This window comes from Sylvia atricapilla, chromosome 19, assembly GCF_009819655.1.
Source record: "Sylvia atricapilla isolate bSylAtr1 chromosome 19, bSylAtr1.pri, whole genome shotgun sequence".
NCBI classification, from domain to species: domain Eukaryota; kingdom Metazoa; phylum Chordata; class Aves; order Passeriformes; family Sylviidae; genus Sylvia; species Sylvia atricapilla.
This window is the reverse complement of record NC_089158.1, coordinates 11,234,733-11,254,950: the sequence shown is the minus strand read 5'-3', so window position 1 is coordinate 11,254,950 and position 20,218 is coordinate 11,234,733. Positions and strand designations below refer to the sequence as shown.

Below are 20,218 nucleotides of genomic sequence, written 5' to 3'. Positions count from 1 at the left end.
CAACAGGAAAAAAGAATCCTGACTTTCCATACAAAAGAAGAGCAAACCAGCACGAATAAAGGCATAATCTTAGTATTACAATAAACAGTTTATGATTGCTACTAAACTTTGAGGTAACAAAATGTTAGAAACTATCAAGTACAGCACAAAAAGCTTCCTGAAATAACTGTATAAAATATAACCTGCATTTCTATCTTGAATTTTGCAGGCAGTACACTTCATGTGCACCCTGTTCCTTTAAAAAAGGATACAGGACTGAAATGCTGCCCAGGCAAGTTGTCAAGGATGCCAAGTGGCATCTGAACAAGGCATAATTAAGTAATCCAAGGACTCTTCCTTTTGGAAGAGTGATAATTGAAGAGTTACTGTGAAGGCAATAGATAATGACTGAAGTTAATAATATCATGAGTAGCCTCAAGCTGTTTAAGGAACAAGGCAGGGTTTATCTAGTGAAGGTAAAAGTTACCATGTTCAACTCAAAGAATGTGGTACTGGGCAGAGTTGAAGAAATCCTGCCAGCAGGGTGTTGTGCATACAAGATTACATGTGTTTAAAGCAAGAGTGCAAATGTTCATGGAAGATAAATCTACTGAGGCTTCAAGGGTTACTAGTACAGACACAGCAATACTGGCCCTGGAAGGCTAAGCAGAATTCTTGAGCTGTTGCTATCCAAGATCAGCAATTTAAAAACATTTATTCTTTTTAGCTGCTCTTTAGCATCTTACTAAATCACTAATAAAGTCAGAAAACAGTTCGTTATATTGGACTACTTTCATTAACAATAACCTTTGTGCAGAAATCTTTCCAGGTGAAATACTGACCAGAAACCTAATTCATCAAATGGCTACTTGGTGCATGTCACAAAAGAAAAGGAGACAATATCAAGACTAGACAGCATTTTAACTGTAGGTCTCCCTTTTAATACATCTTTGCATTGAATTACATGTATATTTATTCATCATGCGAGAGAATAACTCCTTCCAAAACTACATAAATATATACTCATATATATAAAAATCTCAACCTGATGAATTTTTCCAAGTATGAAATGGAGTAAACCAGTCTTCTACATACAGTGTTCTTCAGGTGCACAGCATGGTATGTTAGCACTGTATGTTAGTCTGTCAATAAGCTACAGATAAATAAGCTGATTGTTCACACTCACCTAAATATGGAATTGTAGGTACCATTTTTAAGCTTCTGATGTACTCTCGTGTCCTTTTATAATTATCTTCCTTGGACAGTAAATAATCTAACTTTTCAAAGGTGGTCTTGTCTTTCCGATTCAAAAGCTACAGAGAAAACGGAGATCGTAAAATTTTCAATTACAAATCCACACAAAACTAACAATCAATAATTTGTTGAATTGCCCAGAGTAAAGGAAAGAATAGTCTTGTTAAGATAAAAATCATAATCATCATCGAAAGCAGCACAATGTTTGAAAACATGCTACCTGTTAAAAAAAGGCAATTTGAGGTAGGTCTTAAGCTATGAAAATATATCACCATTATTTCTGACTAATTTGGCAGTGATTATCATATAACTACATCAGTTTTGAATAACCTCAACAATACCAAATTTTTAGAGAAAAAATATGTTCTAATACAGTCACCAACATTCTCATAACTTAGCAGAGTTGTTAAAAATCCTCTGAATTTAAAACTACAAACAGCAATGGAAAATGCTCTAAATAAATGCAAATTGTGCAATTTCAACAGTACATTATTAAAAGTAACAAAACTGTTTTCTGAAAAAAGAATATGGAAAATAAATATTAATGATATTAAATCTATGTTTTCTATTTATTAGACTTACTACAGAAAACTAGAAAAACATTTAGGAATGCAAAAATCCTAGTCACAGGGGGCTGAAAAGTAAACATAAAATACACAACTGCAGCTATAAGAATGCATTTCCTGTTTCAGCTGATTTAAGAAACACCAGCAATATTTTTAAGATGGTTTTAAAAGCCAATTGAGTTGGAGCGAGTGAAGAATTATGGCACTGTACACTGGCTTCTTGAATGCGTCTTTTCTGACAACAGACAGCTGCTCCATAGCACACTCCTTCGTATACCTTTTCCTCTGGAAAATTCCAGCTCTTGTACTACTTAGCTTTTAAGTCTAGCTGTTAATAAAAAAGTAACATTAAAAGGATAAAAACTAATCCATCCAAATAATTTTTCTGTTTTCTTCTCAGCAGTACTGAGAATTGTATTGCATTTTTGAACTAGTATGCCTAAAAAGAGCCTAGCACCTCTTTAGGTCTAAGTCAAATTAGTCACATAGTTTATTTCATACATGAGCTATTTTCCTATTTTCCCTATTTATTTCCAGCTTTATCAAGCTGCTCAAAGCATCAGGCATTTACTTTTTTATTAGATTATAACCTTATTCTGAGCAATTAAATCATAGAATAGTTGCAAGCATTTTAAAAGCTTGATAAACTTATCTAAGACTTAAAAACAGCCATCCTTATTTATAAGCTCTGAACAGTCCATGTGATCCATGGTGTATGGAATACTTAATTAATTGAGAATTACCCAAACCTCTCTCTAGGTAAATATTACATACAGTAGAAATAACTTATAATTGTATATTCCTCTTTAAAGAAATATTTAAATTTACTTTAAGTTTTGCTACGAAATTCTGCCTTCAAGAGACAGTTTCTGAAAACAAAATTATCAATACTTTTATTTTCTACAACAAATAGAAATTGAAATGCATCACACAATAATCATAAAATTAACACCTGTGTATTTGTTACATGCCTTTTTCCTTCCTTTTAAGTTATGAATTAAATGATACATTATGTTTTGGATAAGGGGACACTGATGCACATTCTGCACAAGGTTGTTTTAAGATTATCTATCAACAGAAGTCTTCTTGAGCATATAAGCAGTGGCTTCCAGAACACACAAGGAGACAGGAAATTTACTGGAAAATAGATGCAGCCGAAACTCTACTTCTCGCAAAACATGTAACAAACCACTACTTCTGCAACCACAGTACCACAAAACCAAGAACATAAAAGCATCTTCCTCCAGAATTCACAATAGGACAAATTCCAAAGAACCTCAGAATTCAAGCAAGACAGAAGGGACTAGAGTCAAGGCAACACTTACAGCCCAAGTTTTGGTCAGCCTGAAGATAGGTGCGCTTTGCAGTGCTGACACCACAGACATAAGAGAATGGAGATTGTTCAGTTCCAGAAGCTTCTGAAAAAAGAGAGTAACAGCTTTTAGCACATTGGAAAGGCAAGCAGAATCAATCAACATCAAAGTTGCATTATAAACCATGATTTTATCATTAATAAAATACAAAGTTTTCATCTATGACTGCAGACAAAACATTGGATACAATGCTGTCATGTGCAAGATTCTTGAGACCACTTTAAAAGCTGCCAATTTTACAAGTATACACATCAATATAATAGGCATTTCAGTTTTGAGAATACAAACAGTACCTGATTTCAGTTTGTCATTTTCTAAGGCTGTTCCTTCAGGAACCAAAAATAGGAAAAAGAAGTATTTGATGCATTGTTCTCAAAAATTCACATAATTTTCTAAATTTAAGATTTAACCAAGCAAAAACATTACACAAAGATACTGACAACCCTCAGAATTAACGCAACTTTTGCCTTTGTAACCTGTTTTATAGGAAAAATTTACCCCACTTCAATGTACTTTAAATTTACTCTGTGTGTTGACAATTATCCAAAACACACTGATCTCAGGCAAACAATACTTCGGAATAAAGCTATCAAGACAGTAATGGTTGCTACAACAAGCATAAAAATGTAAAATAGAAAAATAGAATTGCTGTCATGTAGCTTCTTTGTAAAAGAAGAGAGAAAAGGAGACTGGATTCATCCTTGAGTGATCCATTTACTCACTGCTCAGAAGCATTTAAGGAAGATCTGGACTTCATGGAGGGAAAAGCAGAAAAAAGTAAAAAAACAGTAGAATGAAAGAGGGCAGTGCTCCCCCTTGTGCAGGCTAGAAAAAACCCAAACAAAACACGACAACTGTTATTTCTAAGAACAGTCTAAGACCTCCAAGTCGAACATTCCCCTATTACTTGGACTATTTTTTTGTGACAGTAACTTATCCAGATAAATTTTCTTCTAAAAGTACAAAACTGCTGAGGAAATTGATTGGAAATATGCACCATACAAAAAATAATTTTGTACTACATGGAAAATATAATTTTAATTACCTATACACATACACAATTTCACACACATAAAATTAGCACTCGGGTCTTTGATCCAAGTGCTGTGTCACTCAGTTTCATTTAAAACGGAATGAAACAAGCCATGAAGGAGATAAGTATTTTTAAATTTTTTTTATTTGTTTATTTTAAAGTTAGGAGAAAAACGCAGTGCTCAAACTCATTAAAATAACTGAGCTTTAACAGCAGTGCTTTATACCAGCAACTGCATGTTGCAAGCAAAAATACAAGTCTCACAATAGCTCTTTTAAAAGGAAGAAATTTCTTTTCATAAAAGTTAAGTTTGAAAATGGTGGGAAACAAAAATCAGAACAATTTAGAACCACACTTGATGCTGTCAATACAAAACTGGCCACCAACAAACCCAAACCACTTTTAAACTTGGTAGGCTGAGGTACAAGATGAGTCACACTGAACTGGGTAGTTTCATCTTACCAAGTAGAAAAGAACAGTTCTCATGCCTTTATCTTACTCGTGTGGAACAACGTAACAGATGTGCTAAAGCAGAATTGTTATGCTCTGCAATCCAACAAGGGCTCACAGGAGTAGTGCAGAAACAAACAAGAAGGAATTAAGTTTTTAAACAACAGCGTAAGAAATCTGCACTTACTTTAGCTATTTTCACAAAGTGGCTCAGTATTTCTGCCCTTATTTTTAAGGTCTGTGCTGTTAATATTTCTCGTACAACCCAAAAACTGACCTATAAAGTAAACATATACAACTTTATTACAAAAAAAAAAAAAATGGACTTTATTAGTCTGTTAGATGAAGTATTTGCAAACTCTCACAATGCTCTAGGAGGGGTAAGGAAAGCAAAGATTTCTGATCCCATGAATTCTCATCTGTATCACTGCAATTGCCCTGAAGCATTACCACCATAAGAGGTAGAGAAGTGAGACAACACCAAGAAAACTGAATGAGCAAGTGAAACCCAGAAAACAAAGGAACAAAATCACTAATGTTGCACCATACCAAAACAAATTAGGAACTAATAATTAGGAACAAATGGTCTAGAGGAACAACATGAAAATGTGGACAAAGAAATTGAAAACAGGGGCTGTCATTTAAAAATCTTAATCCTCATTTGGAAAAATAGGTTTTAATTCACATGAGTAGTTCCATTTAGCTTTATACTCAAAGACAACTGTCAAATAGTACCTGTTCATGACAGTAATCAAATTATATACCTGGTTAAACCTCCTAGTAAAGGCAACAATATTTGGAGCGAGGGTGTGTTTTTCTTTCTTATTCCATCCACAGCTGGCTAGTTCCTAGGAAACACATTTAAAAATTGCCTTTAAAAACAGGAATGAGTTCTCCTTAACACTAGTTCTAAATTACTCTTCTGGTTTTAGAACCATAACTCTGTCTCAATCAAAATGTTGTTCAACTTTCCAAATGTACACTACTAATTTTAGACACCTTCACATGAAAAGGCAGAGTCAGCCAAAGAGAATTCTGCCTGTGAAAAGCACTTTGTAATGCTGATACATGAAACACACTCTAGAGATCTGTACACGCCTGTGTGACCAGCAGGAAAAATATTTCCAGTTCCAAACATATTTTGAATCCCCATCTCCAGCACTTAAAACTTCTGCAGATAAAAATGAGAAAAGATTATCCACATGAACAGTCTATGTCTGCTCCTACAATACTAGGAATCATATGTTTATGTGGAAAAAATCTCAGACACTTTACTTGGGACAGAAAAAATTACCTTTGTCAGGAAAGTGGAAGAGGTCAGTATCCTAAGGATTTTAAGTGGCTGCAAGATGACTAATGAGTAACAACAGAAAATCCTGTTTACAGCAAAATCATTTGACTAGGTTTAAAATTCACACTGAATAGGAATTCATAAAAGTGAGTGATTCAAAATGCCCCTGCTGATTTTTTTTCTATACTGCTACAATATACTGTGCAGTATATTTTATTTACTAATGGTTCATGGTGACTGCTATGTATTCAAAGACCTATATTCTAGCAGAAGCTGAAAATACAAGTCTTCCTTCTGATCACTCCTCAGTGAGTTACATCTATTTGCCAGAATAGCACTTCAGGAAATTTCATTTCCAAAAAGCAAAATGAAGCAATGACAAAGGAAAAGAAGAATAGCAAATCAACTGTTTGCAGATATTTTTTGCTATAAAATTCTATGGCGCAGGTTTCATAGCAAGTAAGTAAATGCAAAATTCACTTTTAAACTTTTTGAGTTTCTTTCTGTGTCTTTCTTAAAAGGTTAAAATCTAAAAAAAACCATAATACACCAACTTTTGAGGGTTTGGGCTGATTTATTCCCCGCATTATTTTGAATCTTAAAAATTATCATACAAATTAAAAAGCTTATCCAGCAGCTGATGCAGCCTAAAATAGAGATTATAGCCAGAGGTATGAGCCAAACTCTGAAATCAGATATGAACTGAAAAATAGCAGCTGAAGAGAGAATAGAGCATTTTTACACTTGATAAACTTATCCTGAAGAAACACTCTACTCAAAGCAAGACAAGAAGACTTTCAGCAATGTACAGTCATCTCCTTTGGCAACAGATGACAAACCAAAGTAACTCATGCTGGATTAGATTCACAGTGCTAACAGGGAATAATGCCTAGAAAAATATTAGGGGACTGCAAGAAGGCGAGTATTTTTGAACAAAAAAGCCTTATTTGAATTGTCACATTTCCTCGGCACTGAATTTTTACATGGAAAAGATGTAAGCAGATGGTTTAAGAAAACCTACCTCAGGCTGTATAGCTTTAAATACTGGCATATCCATCAATGTTATCTGGCTCTGCAACAAAGACAGAATTTTACATCATGTAATATTAAGAGCTAATAATGACATATTTCCATCTGCCCTTCAATAACTACAAACCATACACATATTCCTCACTGACCAGAACTAACCTATGCTAGGGTCTCCTAAAAGACTTTAAAAAATGCAAACGGCTTTATACAGTAAAACGTGTCTCAGGTTAGTACTAAATGATTAAAATCCCAAGACGGGCTTATTTTACTGAAGTTCATAAAGTCAGAAATTTGTTTTCAAGAACACCAGAGGTTTATTTAAAAGATTCATATTTTTTGATGAAAAAAAATTCATATATTTTTTAATACTCTACAAGCCCTTAATATAATACAAGCTTAAATGTAAAAATAACATTTCTACTTACAGCAAACTCCTCAGGAGTTACTTTCAACACATCAAATACAACTGCATCGTAGCTTTTATTGGCATAATCTGAACTTCGCCCTTCCAGAGAATCTGAGCTGCTACTACCCTACAAAGAAAAAATAGTAGGCTTAGCTGCAGAATGACGAATTTCATCTCAAAATCAGGAAATAAATATGTGTAAAGAAACTAAGTAATGACAAGAAAACATATGAACTTCAAGAAGTTTCAGAAACCAAATTATCAAATTTAGTTTTGCACTGTTCACAAATGTTACCAACTTCTTTCTGCAAAAACTGATGAAAGCAAACAACTAGAAAAACTCAAGCAGCTATTTCCCAAGCAGTGTTCCGTTGGCTGTCATGGAGCAACAAACAGCTGTGCACAACACAGGAGCTCAACACAGAACGAGGCAGCTTTTGGAAGTAGCACAAAAGAGCTGCCTGGTGTCCAAAGGATACAAACATTAAAATGCACAAAATCTTAAAAAAAAAAAAAAAAAAAAAAAAAAAAAAAAAAAAAAAGAGGAAAAATACAGCTGGATATTTCCAGGTTCTATTTCTGACTGACTCCATTTTGATGGTATATTACATTGCTCTGAACTCACTAATAATACACAGCTGCTCTAAGTTACAGAGTAACAGGTCAAAAATGCTATTTGAAACTAAACAAAAGGAGTAATCATCAACAACAACAATAAAAAAACGTGGCTGTGAACACCAAGAACCATGGAGTGTTCTACATTTTCTCTCTTGCCATGTTAGTTCTTTGTCTTACAAATGGTGTGGCATTTGACTAGTAGTGGAAAGGGCTTCTGTGAAAGCTGAAGCAAGCCAAAATTTCCATTTTGATACAGGAGCTAATAAAACCCAAGGAATTGTACCTCTGGAGTGGCGGAGGTGACCATCACATTGGCCATGAGGTCATTCCTTTTATACATGCTCTCCACAAGATGCAGGAAGTTTCAGCTCAGCCAGCACTGGCTGAAAACAGAAATTCCTGCAAAGCAAATTATTTGTTGAATAAATAAAATTTATAAAAAACCCAAAATGCTCACAGAAGATAACCAAATAACACAGGAGATTTCATGTTTCTTTCTCAGAGCAAAGGACTTAGGAAACAAGATTATATTAGGAGAGAGATGCTCTTTTCCTTTCCAGGTATCAACTGTGAAGGAGTACAATTGAATATTGCTAAAGCCATGCCAAGTCCTTACCCTTACCTCCACTCAACTCAAGAAATGCAGGGGGAAAAAGGTGTATTATTTGTCATTTATGTTGAATTAGGTTTTATATAAAGTCCCTCCTAGACAGGACAAAGTCTCAAACTGCAGACTACCATGAACTGCTTACAGAACTATCAAGTCAGCTCAAGCTCTGATTTCCTTTAACTGAGGAAACAGCATGGTTGTGTCATCATTCCCCACAGCACACACAGCTGAGCCCATGGCAGGCACTACCACTGCTTCCTGTGCATGAACTCTTTCAGCAAAATCTGTAGTTGCTCATAGGTGCATCAAGGGACGCTGCCACATCTCCCTCTGCATCCTCCTGTTCCCTCCCACAACACTGATCGCACCAATAGAAAAAAATCTGAAAAAGCAAACAGCAAAGAATAAAAATAGCCTCTTATTTTACTTTCTTTAGAAAGATGAGGTCTTTACTTCTCATTCCTACAATGACAAACAATTCTGCCCAGGATCTCGCATCAAACAAGTCACTAATTTTGCTTCAAATAATGTCATAATCTTCTCTGCTAAACAAGGCAAGATGCAATTTCTTTCATCTTTTCTCCTGATAAACTCATTTTGAGCACTAACAGGCTGGTAAGTATTTCTAGGTATGGAGTTGCTCTTCTTAATAGTCCTTACAATCCTGAAGTGGAAGGTAATTCTGTAGATGTAATTTCTTTAACATGTGGCATTTACATTAAGGCCACAAAAATATTCTTGTGTCCTCCATCCCTGCCTTTCTGAATAGGTTCTCCAGCACATGGGGAATCAATAATGCTGTGAAAGAGGAAAGAAAAATCCCATATGTGAACTTGTAGCATGCCCAGTTTTATTTTACATCAAGTTTTAATGTTCATTATATCAAAGTAAGACAAAAATGCTTTAATACCTAAACCCAGAACCACTAATACACTTTTGCCTTTCAACATTCAGCACGTACATAAATCTTGCAAGGCTAGAAACCTTCATTTTAGACAGGATCAAAATAGATTCCCCTCGCCTTACCCCTTCCCCCCAAAATGTTCCAAATATAACACAAGCATTAAAAATGCACTGCTTCTTCCTATATCCAAAGATTTCGCCAAGATTCACATCTTTGAAAAAATCCTATACACACCCGCTTGTTCTGCTACCTTCATGAAAGTCATAGGAAGCAATTATCCTTTTAAGTCAAGTCCACTTGATCATTTGAAGTGTTTCCCCAGCTGCAGAACGCATCACTCTGCACACAAAGTGACATGGGAGCTAATACTAAGCCCATGGTACGAAGAAGCTGTCAGACAACATAGAAGAAGATATTAAAAATAATACTCCCCTGTACTTGTCATATTTCACACAAACAACATTAAAAAGAAACTTCTGAAATTCTAAAAGCTATCAAAGGCCCAAAGTGTTGGAAATAAAAGGTAAAAAGTCACTAAAATTACATACCACTTCTTTTCACAGCTTTTGATTCTGACAATTTCTTTCAACTTGCTCAGGTTAATAATTAAAATTATGCATTACACAAACAGTGCTAAAAATCAAACCTAAGAAAACATCTTATCTGTTTGGAAGGTTCACGGGCACACTGAAGTAGATCTTCATAGACTGCCAGAAGCAAAGTGGATAAATCAGGATGCAAACATACATACCACCAGAGGTTGTCGGTTCTTCTTTGCCAGTTTGACAAACTCATTTAGATATGTAGTGCTCTCTGAAGCCAAAGTGAAGACAGTGCAAAAACAACTGGGAAAAAACCACAAAAATACCCCCATCAAAACCAAGCACAGAATTAGAGCCATTAAACCTTAGAGCCATTATTTTACCAGCATTTGTCAAATCTTGTTATCTATGCCACAGAGGCAACATTCTTTAAAAGTAAAGAAATTAAAGTAAAATGCAAATTGTATATTACTATTAGTAATCTGCATGTCATGCAGGCAAAGTGCTCGTAAGTTCAGTCTCAGTACTAGTTACTCAACTCAAAAGAAAAGTCACTGAGACTCTCAAGCAGAGAAAACCACTTCTGGCCAACAAAGTCCCCGTGCTCTAATTTCTGAATGCTAGCAGAGCTATCTGAGGGAATTACTGACTCTTCACATTGCTTTCAGCAAATACAAAAATAACCGTGTCAGCAATCACTGATGACTGCTGTTCTTATTGATTTTTTCATTGGAGGAAAAAATACTGAGCTATATACACTTCTTACCAGCCCTAATTCAGCCATTCCAGACTCCAAAATTCAACTGGCTTAGCTGATTTCAAAAGCCATTTACTTACTATTTTCATTAGTTGATTATGGTTTTCCTAATACCACTGAATCATGAACAGAGAACTGCAACATGCATTTAGGAAAATACACTTCAGCATTCTACCAAAAGACAGCTGTTCTTTCTTAAGCTTAAATTAGCTGGAAAACTGGTTCAATGAAAACAGTGAACTAGGGCCCTACCTGGGCACTGATAAACTAGGTTAGAACCAATGGAAGCAACCAGTAGGATTTAGGGTTTTTTTAAAAAAATTTAGAGCAGGTTAGCTCCAGTTGAAAGAGCCATACAGTGATCATCTAGTCTCACTGCCTGACCACTTTAGGGATAACCAGAAGTTAAAGCACGTTATTAAGGGCATTGTTCAAAGGCTCTTAAACACTGACAGGCACGGGGCACCAACCACATCTCTATGAAGCCTGTTCGAATATTTGACCACCTTCTCAACTAAAGAAATGCTTACTGATGTTCAGTCTAAACCTCTACTAGTGCAGCTTTGAATCATTCCCATATGTGCTGCCCCATCTCTCTCTCCAGGTCTCCTCACAGGAAGCTGCAGAGAGCAACAAGGTTGCCACTCAGCCTCGTTTTTCCAAACTAGATAATCACAAAGCCCTCAGCTGCTCCTCAGAGGACATGCCTTCCAGAATTTAGTATCAGAATGAAGAATACCTAAAAAAAAAATCTTGCTTCAGCAAGACCAGCAATATACTACTACACAAGACTGGCAACATCCAGCCTGAAGACACATTTACAACACACCATATATAGCTCATATTCAGCTGTGAACTGTTCTTCATCATTGCTTTCATTTTCCTTTTCTACATTCCTACGCTTTTCTTCCAGATGTTCATTCACCACTAAGACCTTTCTTTCCTTGAGAAACCATGGACAAAATCAGACTTTTTTTAGAGTATAGGGCATAGAGTATAAACAAAACGATGTTAGCACAGCCAATTACTGGAAGAAAAGGGTTCTATTATGAAAACAGAATGAAACAATAACAGGGTTATATTTTTGCCCCTGTGCTTGCAATCAGTCACTGATGTGAAACTTGCATCACCATCTACATCACATCCAGCTTCAGCCCTCTTAAGGGAAGGGTGATGGCTGGGGAGAAGTCCCATCTTTTTATTCTATTGGTAATAAAGACAAAAAGGCAAATACCATCACAGTATCTAAATCAATGCACTGCTTGTTCTCCATATCTAGACATTTACACACCTTCCTCCCCCCTTATGTCTCTTTTAAGTCAGTATCATAATTTTAATTAAAACAACAACAACAACAAAAAGAAGTCAATTCAAAAGGATTTTAAAATCGTTTTGAGCTTGCACATTTAGAAGCTGTTTGTCATTGCAGTGACAGAGCAAACCATCCTGGAAGGATTTGCAGAGGAGAATTTCTAATTATCTTTAAAAGCTGCAGCTGCTGAGCACTACATGGATACTTGCTAATCTAGAGAAACACAAACCTCAAAAGCACTGAGCAACACTGATGCAAGACCATTTAAATCTTGACAGCATCCTTTCCCAAAAGTACAAACACCACGTATCTTCATTTGTGCCCCATCCAGTATCACCTCTCAAACCCCATTTCCCACCTCCTCACATATGATTCCTGCAAAGTGGAAGGGAAAAGGATCATATCTCCTACAGTAATTATAGAAATTACCCATGTGAACCCCACTTCCTTCAGAAAATAACTATCTGTATGCCACTCTGAGTATATTATGACATATACTTCATGTACAGATATGAGACCAGACATTTGAGCTGTGTTAGTAGTCATAATGCTTTATAAGAAAAATTTCTTCATTTCAAAAAAATCCTTTTGAAGTAATTGAGCATTAGACTTTGGTGGACACTTTGTACAACATGAAAAATTCTAGAGTATTTGAAAGCCTGGATTTAAATAATAATTGCCTACTAATAGTTTATTAAGAACAAAAGCAATTAGGCTACAGAAGATGAGTCATAGAAATGTGATGGCTTTTTAAAGATCTTCCAAAGCAAACACTTGTGTATTTTCAGTATCCATTTCACCAGGAAGTCCCCAATATATTTCATTGTGCTTTAGGCAACAGTACCACCTATAGATAAAATTCACTATGAACAATTTAGCTTTAGTTTCATGCACATCCTTTTCTGAGAAACTTCTTAGTATAGCTAATGATGAATAATGAAAATGTAACAGAAATAAAATGGGGCTGTGGATTAATTCAGTTAACCATAAACTGAAATCACTCAAGTAAATAACTATTCCTCAATAACATGCATCGTCCCTGAGTAAACATGCTGGAAAAAACTGAATCTTCCATCATCTCCCAAAACCTGCCAATGGATCAAGTCTAATTCAGGAAAAGGCACTTTCTAAAATTCTCTCAACTCTCCTGCTTCCACCCCTCTAGCACATGTAATCAAAAGAGTTTGACTGTGAGTAGAGAAGCAGTTGCTGTGATGAATTTAAGAAACAACTTCAGAAGCCAAGTCCTAAATGCTTGGGTTTTATGAATACACAACTGATTTGAATTACAACTAACAGTACATTAAAAATAATACCTAATGCACAGGTCATGCATTTATTACATGCTTTACTGGACCAGTCACATGTTACACTAGACCGTCATTGATCCCTTTGTTGTCACTAAGCTGCCCTACAACAGTTAAAATTCCAGCTTTTCAAAATAACTGCCATAGGGTGACCTGGATGCAAAGACATCTGTGGCAGTCACTACACCAAAAAGGCAGCCTAACATTCTATAAGTTGAATAAAAATAAGGTTGTCTTATTTTTCAAAATTATAATGAATGCAATGTCTCAGTTTTCTAATTTAAGAGCTGTATGCAAAATTTCATAACAAAAGGGTGTCAAAAATTATTTCTAATCTCACAGGCTCCTCAGTTGCTAAAACCATGAAAGAGTAGGAAGCTGACAATGGTGGCTTGAACGTCCAATGCTATTCTTCTTATTATCCCCTCCCCCGATCTTTACTATATCCACCGATTACTGAGTTCACTCTAATGACCATTTTTATATATATATGTTTTCTTTTCTCCATTCTTCTATCTGCAGCATTACTTACTGCATCAGGATGTAAAGTAACAGTACGATCAAAATTATACATATATTCTTTGGCTTATACAATTATTTGTATAAGCCAAAGAAATACAATAAACTGACATTCAACTAAGTAAAGATAGTACTTAATACTAGTAAAGATTATCATCTGGCTACCTCAACAAATTAAGACAAGAAATACAGTATGAGTTTCTAATAATTAGAAGACATTTGGAGAACTTTGCATAGACTGGAATTTTAACTGTGTCTAGAAATCTTTACATCAAGGTTCCATACCAAGACAGAGCGGCAGTGCTCTCTCCGGCAGAAGTCCTCCTTCCAAAGTCATTACCCTTCAGGCAAACTCGAATAACTTAGAATACCAAGATACATGTTTAGGGAAGTTATACTTTAAGGGAATCTTCAGGGAACAGTTACAGGAAAATAAACGTATCTGCAAATTATAGTAAAATACTACTACAACTCAATTTATCTAAACACAAGAGAACTGACACACACTTCTGCAATCTCTAGTTATCAAATGTAAGTGAAGATATGAAATGCCTGTAAGCTTAAATACAATTGCATACTTACAGTGGAACTAGGCAGCTGTGCTCTCAACCCATTTTGCTGCACACCTCCATTAGTCCGTTGCTGGGTCTAGCTCTGGCTTTTCAGCAGTTTTATCTCTTGTTTAAAAGCATAACATTCCTGTAAATACCAGGAAACAGGATTATGGTGACATCTATTTTATAACTCAATTCTTCTCAAACTGGGCACTCCTCACCTGAAACATGCACTCTGGTTTTTTTATTCTTACCTCTCTCTCACAATTTTCATTGTTAGTTCCCCATTCTAGTTTCACTGGTATGCGATAAATTCCCAAACTCAAAAGAACTACATATACAACACAGAGGGAAGAGCAACGTATTATAATTTTTGTAGCTAAATACACTCCGGATATGTGCTTATAAACTCTTCCTCTGTCAATCAACACAAGTCCAAACCAACACATATTGTTTATTGGTTTCACTCACTTCTTTCAAGGTGCTTTATGAATTGTAAATGATGCTCATCCTCACGCCATTTTCTTCAAGACTTAACTAAACAATGCAAAATGGATACAAACACAAACGCAGTAATTCTTTTATCTTTGTGTCTGCCAATAAAGCCATAGCTCTTCCACCAAACACAATTAGCAACAAACCTGAGAAAAATACTGCTTAAGTAACTCATTTTGGCAACATTTATATTAGGCATAACCCTTCCTTTTTCTCCCCTTTTGGTATAAAGTTGATATAATTAATAAAATAATGCATCAAATGAGAAGAAAATAATCTCAAAGACAGCTTCTTTCATATGGACTTACATGAAAATCCAACTGAAGCCCATGTAGCTTCGATAAAGGTAAAAATCACTGCAGATCAATTGGTGTTACAATTGTGCCTCTACTACAGTCTCTACTTTCTTTTATCATTAAGGAACCTCCACCTTAAAAAAGTCTATCTTCTAGACTATAAATATATGCAAATTCCTACTAGCATCAAAGTAAGCTATCTTTTGTTGGAAAAGCAGTATTCTTTTGACACACCCAAAACTCATCCAGTAGGCACACCTTGCATGAGCAAATGATCCTAGTTCATAGAAGAATCAAAATGACAAGTTAAAAATGGGTTAGCATCCACTAAAGTATTTCAATCAAATTACAGACATGATGCCTGTTGTCTGCCCTGCATCACATGGCATTTTAGAAAAGTGCAAACCTTGTAATTACTATGCACCTGAACTTCTGTATGTCCTCCCTTCATTAAAACAAGGCACATAAACCGAAAAACAAATGAAATAACTTGGTTTGAAAGTGCTTTATGGTTATTTTTCTTCAAACTGGTGCTACATCACGCAGGATGGGCAACTTACAGAAAATGAACAAACAAGCGTGCCGTCTTTTACAGCGGCTTCCTGTCCTTCTCAGACGTGAAGAATATCTACTAGGGATGGCAGGAATGGTCAACAAGAGAAAAAATATCTGACTATCAAAGCTGAACATAAAAGGCAGATTGCAACATTCACAGATAAGGCTTCTGAGGCAAGGAATAGCCTCCTGTGTTTCAGACACACCAACGCACTTCAATTTTTTCAATACTTAGTATTACAAGAATACATATGCTCCATTTTGTGGGGTTCAGAACAACAAACCACAGATAAAAGGCACGATGTACTTCTATAACCAAGAATTTCAACATCTTTTCCTTCTCCGTCCGCTACGTGCCAAAGCCCTAGGCCGACATAAGCCTGCAGGCGCAAGACGAAAAACTATCTGAAGTGATCTGAAAACAGAACGCAGTCACGGCTCTTAAAAAAAACCCGCACCGTTTCATCCACATGATATGAAAACAGCTTTCAAATTTATTCCTAAAGATAGAGGGGGATACGGCCAACCCTAGGCGGTTTCCATCTGCCCCCCCGACACCCCACATCCCTACCACAGCCGCTCCCGCTGTCGGCCCGGACTCGCGCCGCCGACTGCAGCTGCAGCCCCAGCCGCACGTGCCCGCCCGCCTCCCCGCACGGGGCCGGCCCCGGAGCCCCGCGGGCGGGCAGGGCCTCGGGGACCGCCAGCCCCGCGCCGGAGCGGCACCGCCCGGCGGGGAGAGGCCCGGGGCCCTTTCCCAGAGGGGCCGCGGGGCTGCTCGGGCGCCGGCGGAGCGGGGAAGCGCTGCCCGGCCCCGCCGGAGCCCGGCGCCGCCCCCGCCTCCCGCGCACCTGCCGCGCCCCGCGCAGGAGGCGCCCGAACCCGCCACGGCCGGCGGCGATGCGGCAGCGCCCCTCGCTGCCCCTCGGGGGACCGGGAGCCGCCGACCCCCGCGAGCGGCGCCTACCGAGGGTGGGCGCCCGTCAGGGCCTGTCGCCGCAGAGCTCCGCCCGCAACGCACGCCCGGAGCGGCGACGGCAGAAGGCGGAGGGACTAAGGGCTGTGGCGGCCGGTCCCACCTTCTCTGCCGGGCACGCAGGGCTCGCCCGCGGCTCACCTGTTCGGGGCCCGATGCCCCCAGCAACGCCCACGAGCTCCGCCGGTGAGAGGGAGGCGGCCCCAGCGCCGCCGAGGACGCGGCCCGGCCCGGCTGAGGACCGCGGGGTGGGGCCGGGCCGCGCGGACTGACGCTCGCGCCAGCCAATCGTCTCCCCGCGCGGGAGCGCGCGCCAATGGGCGCGGGCGGGGCGGGAGCGCGCGAGCGCAGGTGCTGCCGCGCCGTCCTTGGCCGCGCCCGCGCGCCCGCGCCCCCTGGCGGTGGCAGCGCGGCTGCGCACGCGGCTCCGGAGGTCGGCGGGAGCGCGGGGCCGGGGCGGAGGCGGGGGTCCGGGCACAGCTCCCCAAGAGCCCGTGGATACCATGGACTGCAGTCCCTCCCGGCCCCCGCCCGGCCCCGAGCAGCGGGCTTCGCCGCTCCCGGAGAAGAGTCGCTGAAGTGCCGTTCGTTCGCGTCCCCTCGCCGCAGCATGGGCCGTGCCTCTCTCTTCCCGGAGCATCGACGAACCTCTCCGAACCTCCAAACTAAACCTGGGGTCAGGTTCAGGTCCGGGTGATGATGCTGCAAGGCAGTGACCGTATGTGTTCTTCCAAGGCAATCCAACAGAGCTTTGTGGACTTCTTGGTAATTGACAAGGGTACTTGAAGCTACGAGGCAGAAGCATGGTGCACCTTTCTCTGATTTACAGCTTCTCTGAAAGAAAACATTGGCTCTGTGGACTGGTAGCTACGTGCAGGGTTCTACCCTGCCCATCAGACTGGTCTGCAGGTTTGCATGTCAGAGAACAAACTCTAGTGAAGGTATGCACAGGAAGCCTTGAGATACTGCATGATGCCCAGAATATATTTAGAACGTGTCTTTCCAGTCTCCTGGTTACTAAAGGTTTTCAGTGCCTATCAAACTCAGAGCAGTTTAAACATCTTTAGACATCACAACTAAGTGTGTGTGAGTGTGCTTTTCAAGGCAGAAAAAATGAATTTGAGAATAAACTATAAAAACAATTTTAAACACGGATTTGAGAAGTGCTCACAAGTCCTGATGCTCACAACACCAATAACTGTATCAAAGCCAAAGGCACGATATGGCAGGTATTTTTGCTACAATTCCCTCTGCCTCAGAGAGGCTAAAGAAAATGAAATTCATATGAATCTCCAATCATTTAATAGAACATTCTTATTTGAGTTTATCCTATTGGTGTACTGCCAAGCAACACACTTTCCTCTAATACTTATAGCATCAGTTCCCACTAGAGTAAAAGTACAGAATTCTCTGGCAAAATGTTTCCTGTTCTCTCCTGTATCATTGTACCAGGACATTAAAACAGGAGCCCATGGGCTACAGTCTTCGAAAAAATATATATTAGTTACTACATGAATTCGGTACAAAACTACCTGAAAACTAGTTAACTTCTTATCTGAATGATTATGGGATTCTGTCAGAGCTAACAATCTGACACTTACAGTACTGTAAAATGGTGGTGTTCACTGCCCAGGTAGGTCTCATGCAGCACAGCAGGATGGCCTCTGAAACCCTGGGTATAAACACGGCTCTGCTAACAATGCAATCACCCAGCACCTGTTCCGCTTGAAGGTGTCATAATGAGAACTGGAAACCTCTTTTTTTTGTTTCTATTTTAGGCTTCTGCTATGTGCAGCACCTTAAATGACCCCTACATAACGTATTTTAAAAACGAGCCAGCACCCTCTGGTGGAAAAGAATGCAGAGACAAGTAATGTTACTTTAGATGTCATCAGCCATATAACTTCCCTAAATTGTAATGAAATGCTTCTGTCTATAATTGAACTGACTTTTGACATAATATTAAATTTAATTATTTTCCTAAACCCATGCACAATACAAATGTACTATGTTACTTCATATAGTTAATGAAATGTAGCATCCATGAGATTTGGCTTCATTTTCTCTGCATGATTATTGCTGGAAGAGTATAAATTCCGTATGTCATGTTCATTGGCTATTCCACCTTCCCCTCAACCTGTTTTCAAGAAGTTTGCATTACGAAAAGTTAAGCAACGGGTCCTGTGTCTGCATGTACACAAAGATCAGGTGAACAGAACTGATTCTTTTAACCCTAAATAATTTTTTTCCCTAGCTGTCTTAACAAAACTTTTTTACAAAATCTTTGTCTTCTGTTTTCTGCTTTGCTGAAAGAGGTATTTCATAGCACTTTTTAAACAAGTATCCAATCTCTGGGTCTGCTTTCCATTGATGCTGAATTCAGATGTGCCAGCTAGGATGAGAAAAGCTCATCTCATCCCACGTCCCTGCCACGGGAAGAGACACCTTCCATGGACCACATTGCTTCAAGCTCAGTCCAAGTGGCCTTGGACACTTCCAGGGATCCAGGGGCAGCCACAGCTTCTCTGGGCACCCTTTGCCAGGGCCTCAGAGGAAAGAACTCCTTCCCAATATCCCATCCAGCTCTGCCTTCTGGCAGTGAGAAGCCATTCCCCCTAGTCATGGTACTCCAGGCCCTTGTCCCCAGTCCCTGCCCAGCTCTCCTGGAGCTCATTCAGGTGCTGGAAGGGGCTCTGAGGTCTCCCCAGAGCCTTCTCCTCTCGAAGTGAGCACCCCCAGCTTTCTCTGCCTGTCTCCATAGCAGAGATGCTCCAGCCTCCTGATCATCTCAGTGGCCTGGATACCAGTGCAACAGTATGTGTATCTCACTCCGAGGTCTTGTTTACCCCATTCTGCATTACTTGAAGTTTCAGACTTTGTAAGAAGGGGATTTGAAAGGAGGTTGTGCTGGAATAGCTACACTGACATACTCAGAGACTAACCCACTCAATTCCAGTCCCTCCAAATCCCACTACCAGTCAAGATAACCACGGCCTACAGCTGCACTGGGCCTGCTGCTGTAAAATTCAAGTTCGTGGGAGTATATCTACACTTGCTGGGAGCCCTACTGATATACGTGGCAGAACATAAAACATAAATGCTGCTGTAGGAATGAAGCAGGATGTCCCCCCTCAACAGACCTGCCCTGGAATGGCATGGATGGATTGCCACCACCTGGCGGCGTAATTTGTTTTGCTCTGAAAATTGGATGAGATTTTAGAGCACACAACTCAAATGATCATCTGTTCAGAACTAAGCAATTAATGCTGGCAGAACAGAAACTTCAAGAGTAGTTGTCTCTAAAGTCTTGATTTCTAGTTGGCAGATCAATATTAAAATGCTTTTTGTAACACTTCAGTAATAGCATCTAAAATGCAAGTCCCTTGGTAATT

At 39.1% G+C, this 20,218-nt stretch overlaps 1 protein-coding gene and 1 long non-coding RNA gene across 5 annotated transcripts in view; both read right to left on the bottom strand.

Annotated features, from left to right (window-relative positions):
* Positions 1–8,400, bottom strand: part of RALGPS1 (Ral GEF with PH domain and SH3 binding motif 1) — a 66,443-nt gene extending 58,043 nt beyond the window's left edge. For all 4 annotated transcript variants that reach the window (XM_066333040.1, XM_066333042.1, XM_066333043.1 and 1 more), the window contains exons 1-7: positions 8,283–8,400; positions 7,401–7,508; positions 6,968–7,018; positions 5,420–5,503; positions 4,843–4,932; positions 3,125–3,217; positions 1,166–1,292 (exon numbers count right to left, since the gene is read on the bottom strand). In XM_066333040.1, coding sequence (XP_066189137.1) covers positions 1,166–1,292; positions 3,125–3,217; positions 4,843–4,932; positions 5,420–5,503; positions 6,968–7,018; positions 7,401–7,508; positions 8,283–8,339 — 610 coding nt within the window. In that variant the 5' untranslated portion in view covers positions 8,340–8,400. The remainder of the gene's footprint in view (positions 1–1,165; positions 1,293–3,124; positions 3,218–4,842; positions 4,933–5,419; positions 5,504–6,967; positions 7,019–7,400; positions 7,509–8,282) is intronic.
* A 1,744-nt stretch (positions 8,401–10,144) lies between these two features.
* LOC136369886 (uncharacterized) lies at positions 10,145–17,046 on the bottom strand. The gene is made up of 3 exons (XR_010745082.1): positions 16,968–17,046; positions 14,533–14,649; positions 10,145–10,358 (listed from the first exon to the last, which is right to left on the bottom strand). It is a non-coding gene; the product is annotated as an uncharacterized lncRNA (long non-coding RNA).
* Between the last annotated feature and the right edge of the window lie 3,172 nt (positions 17,047–20,218).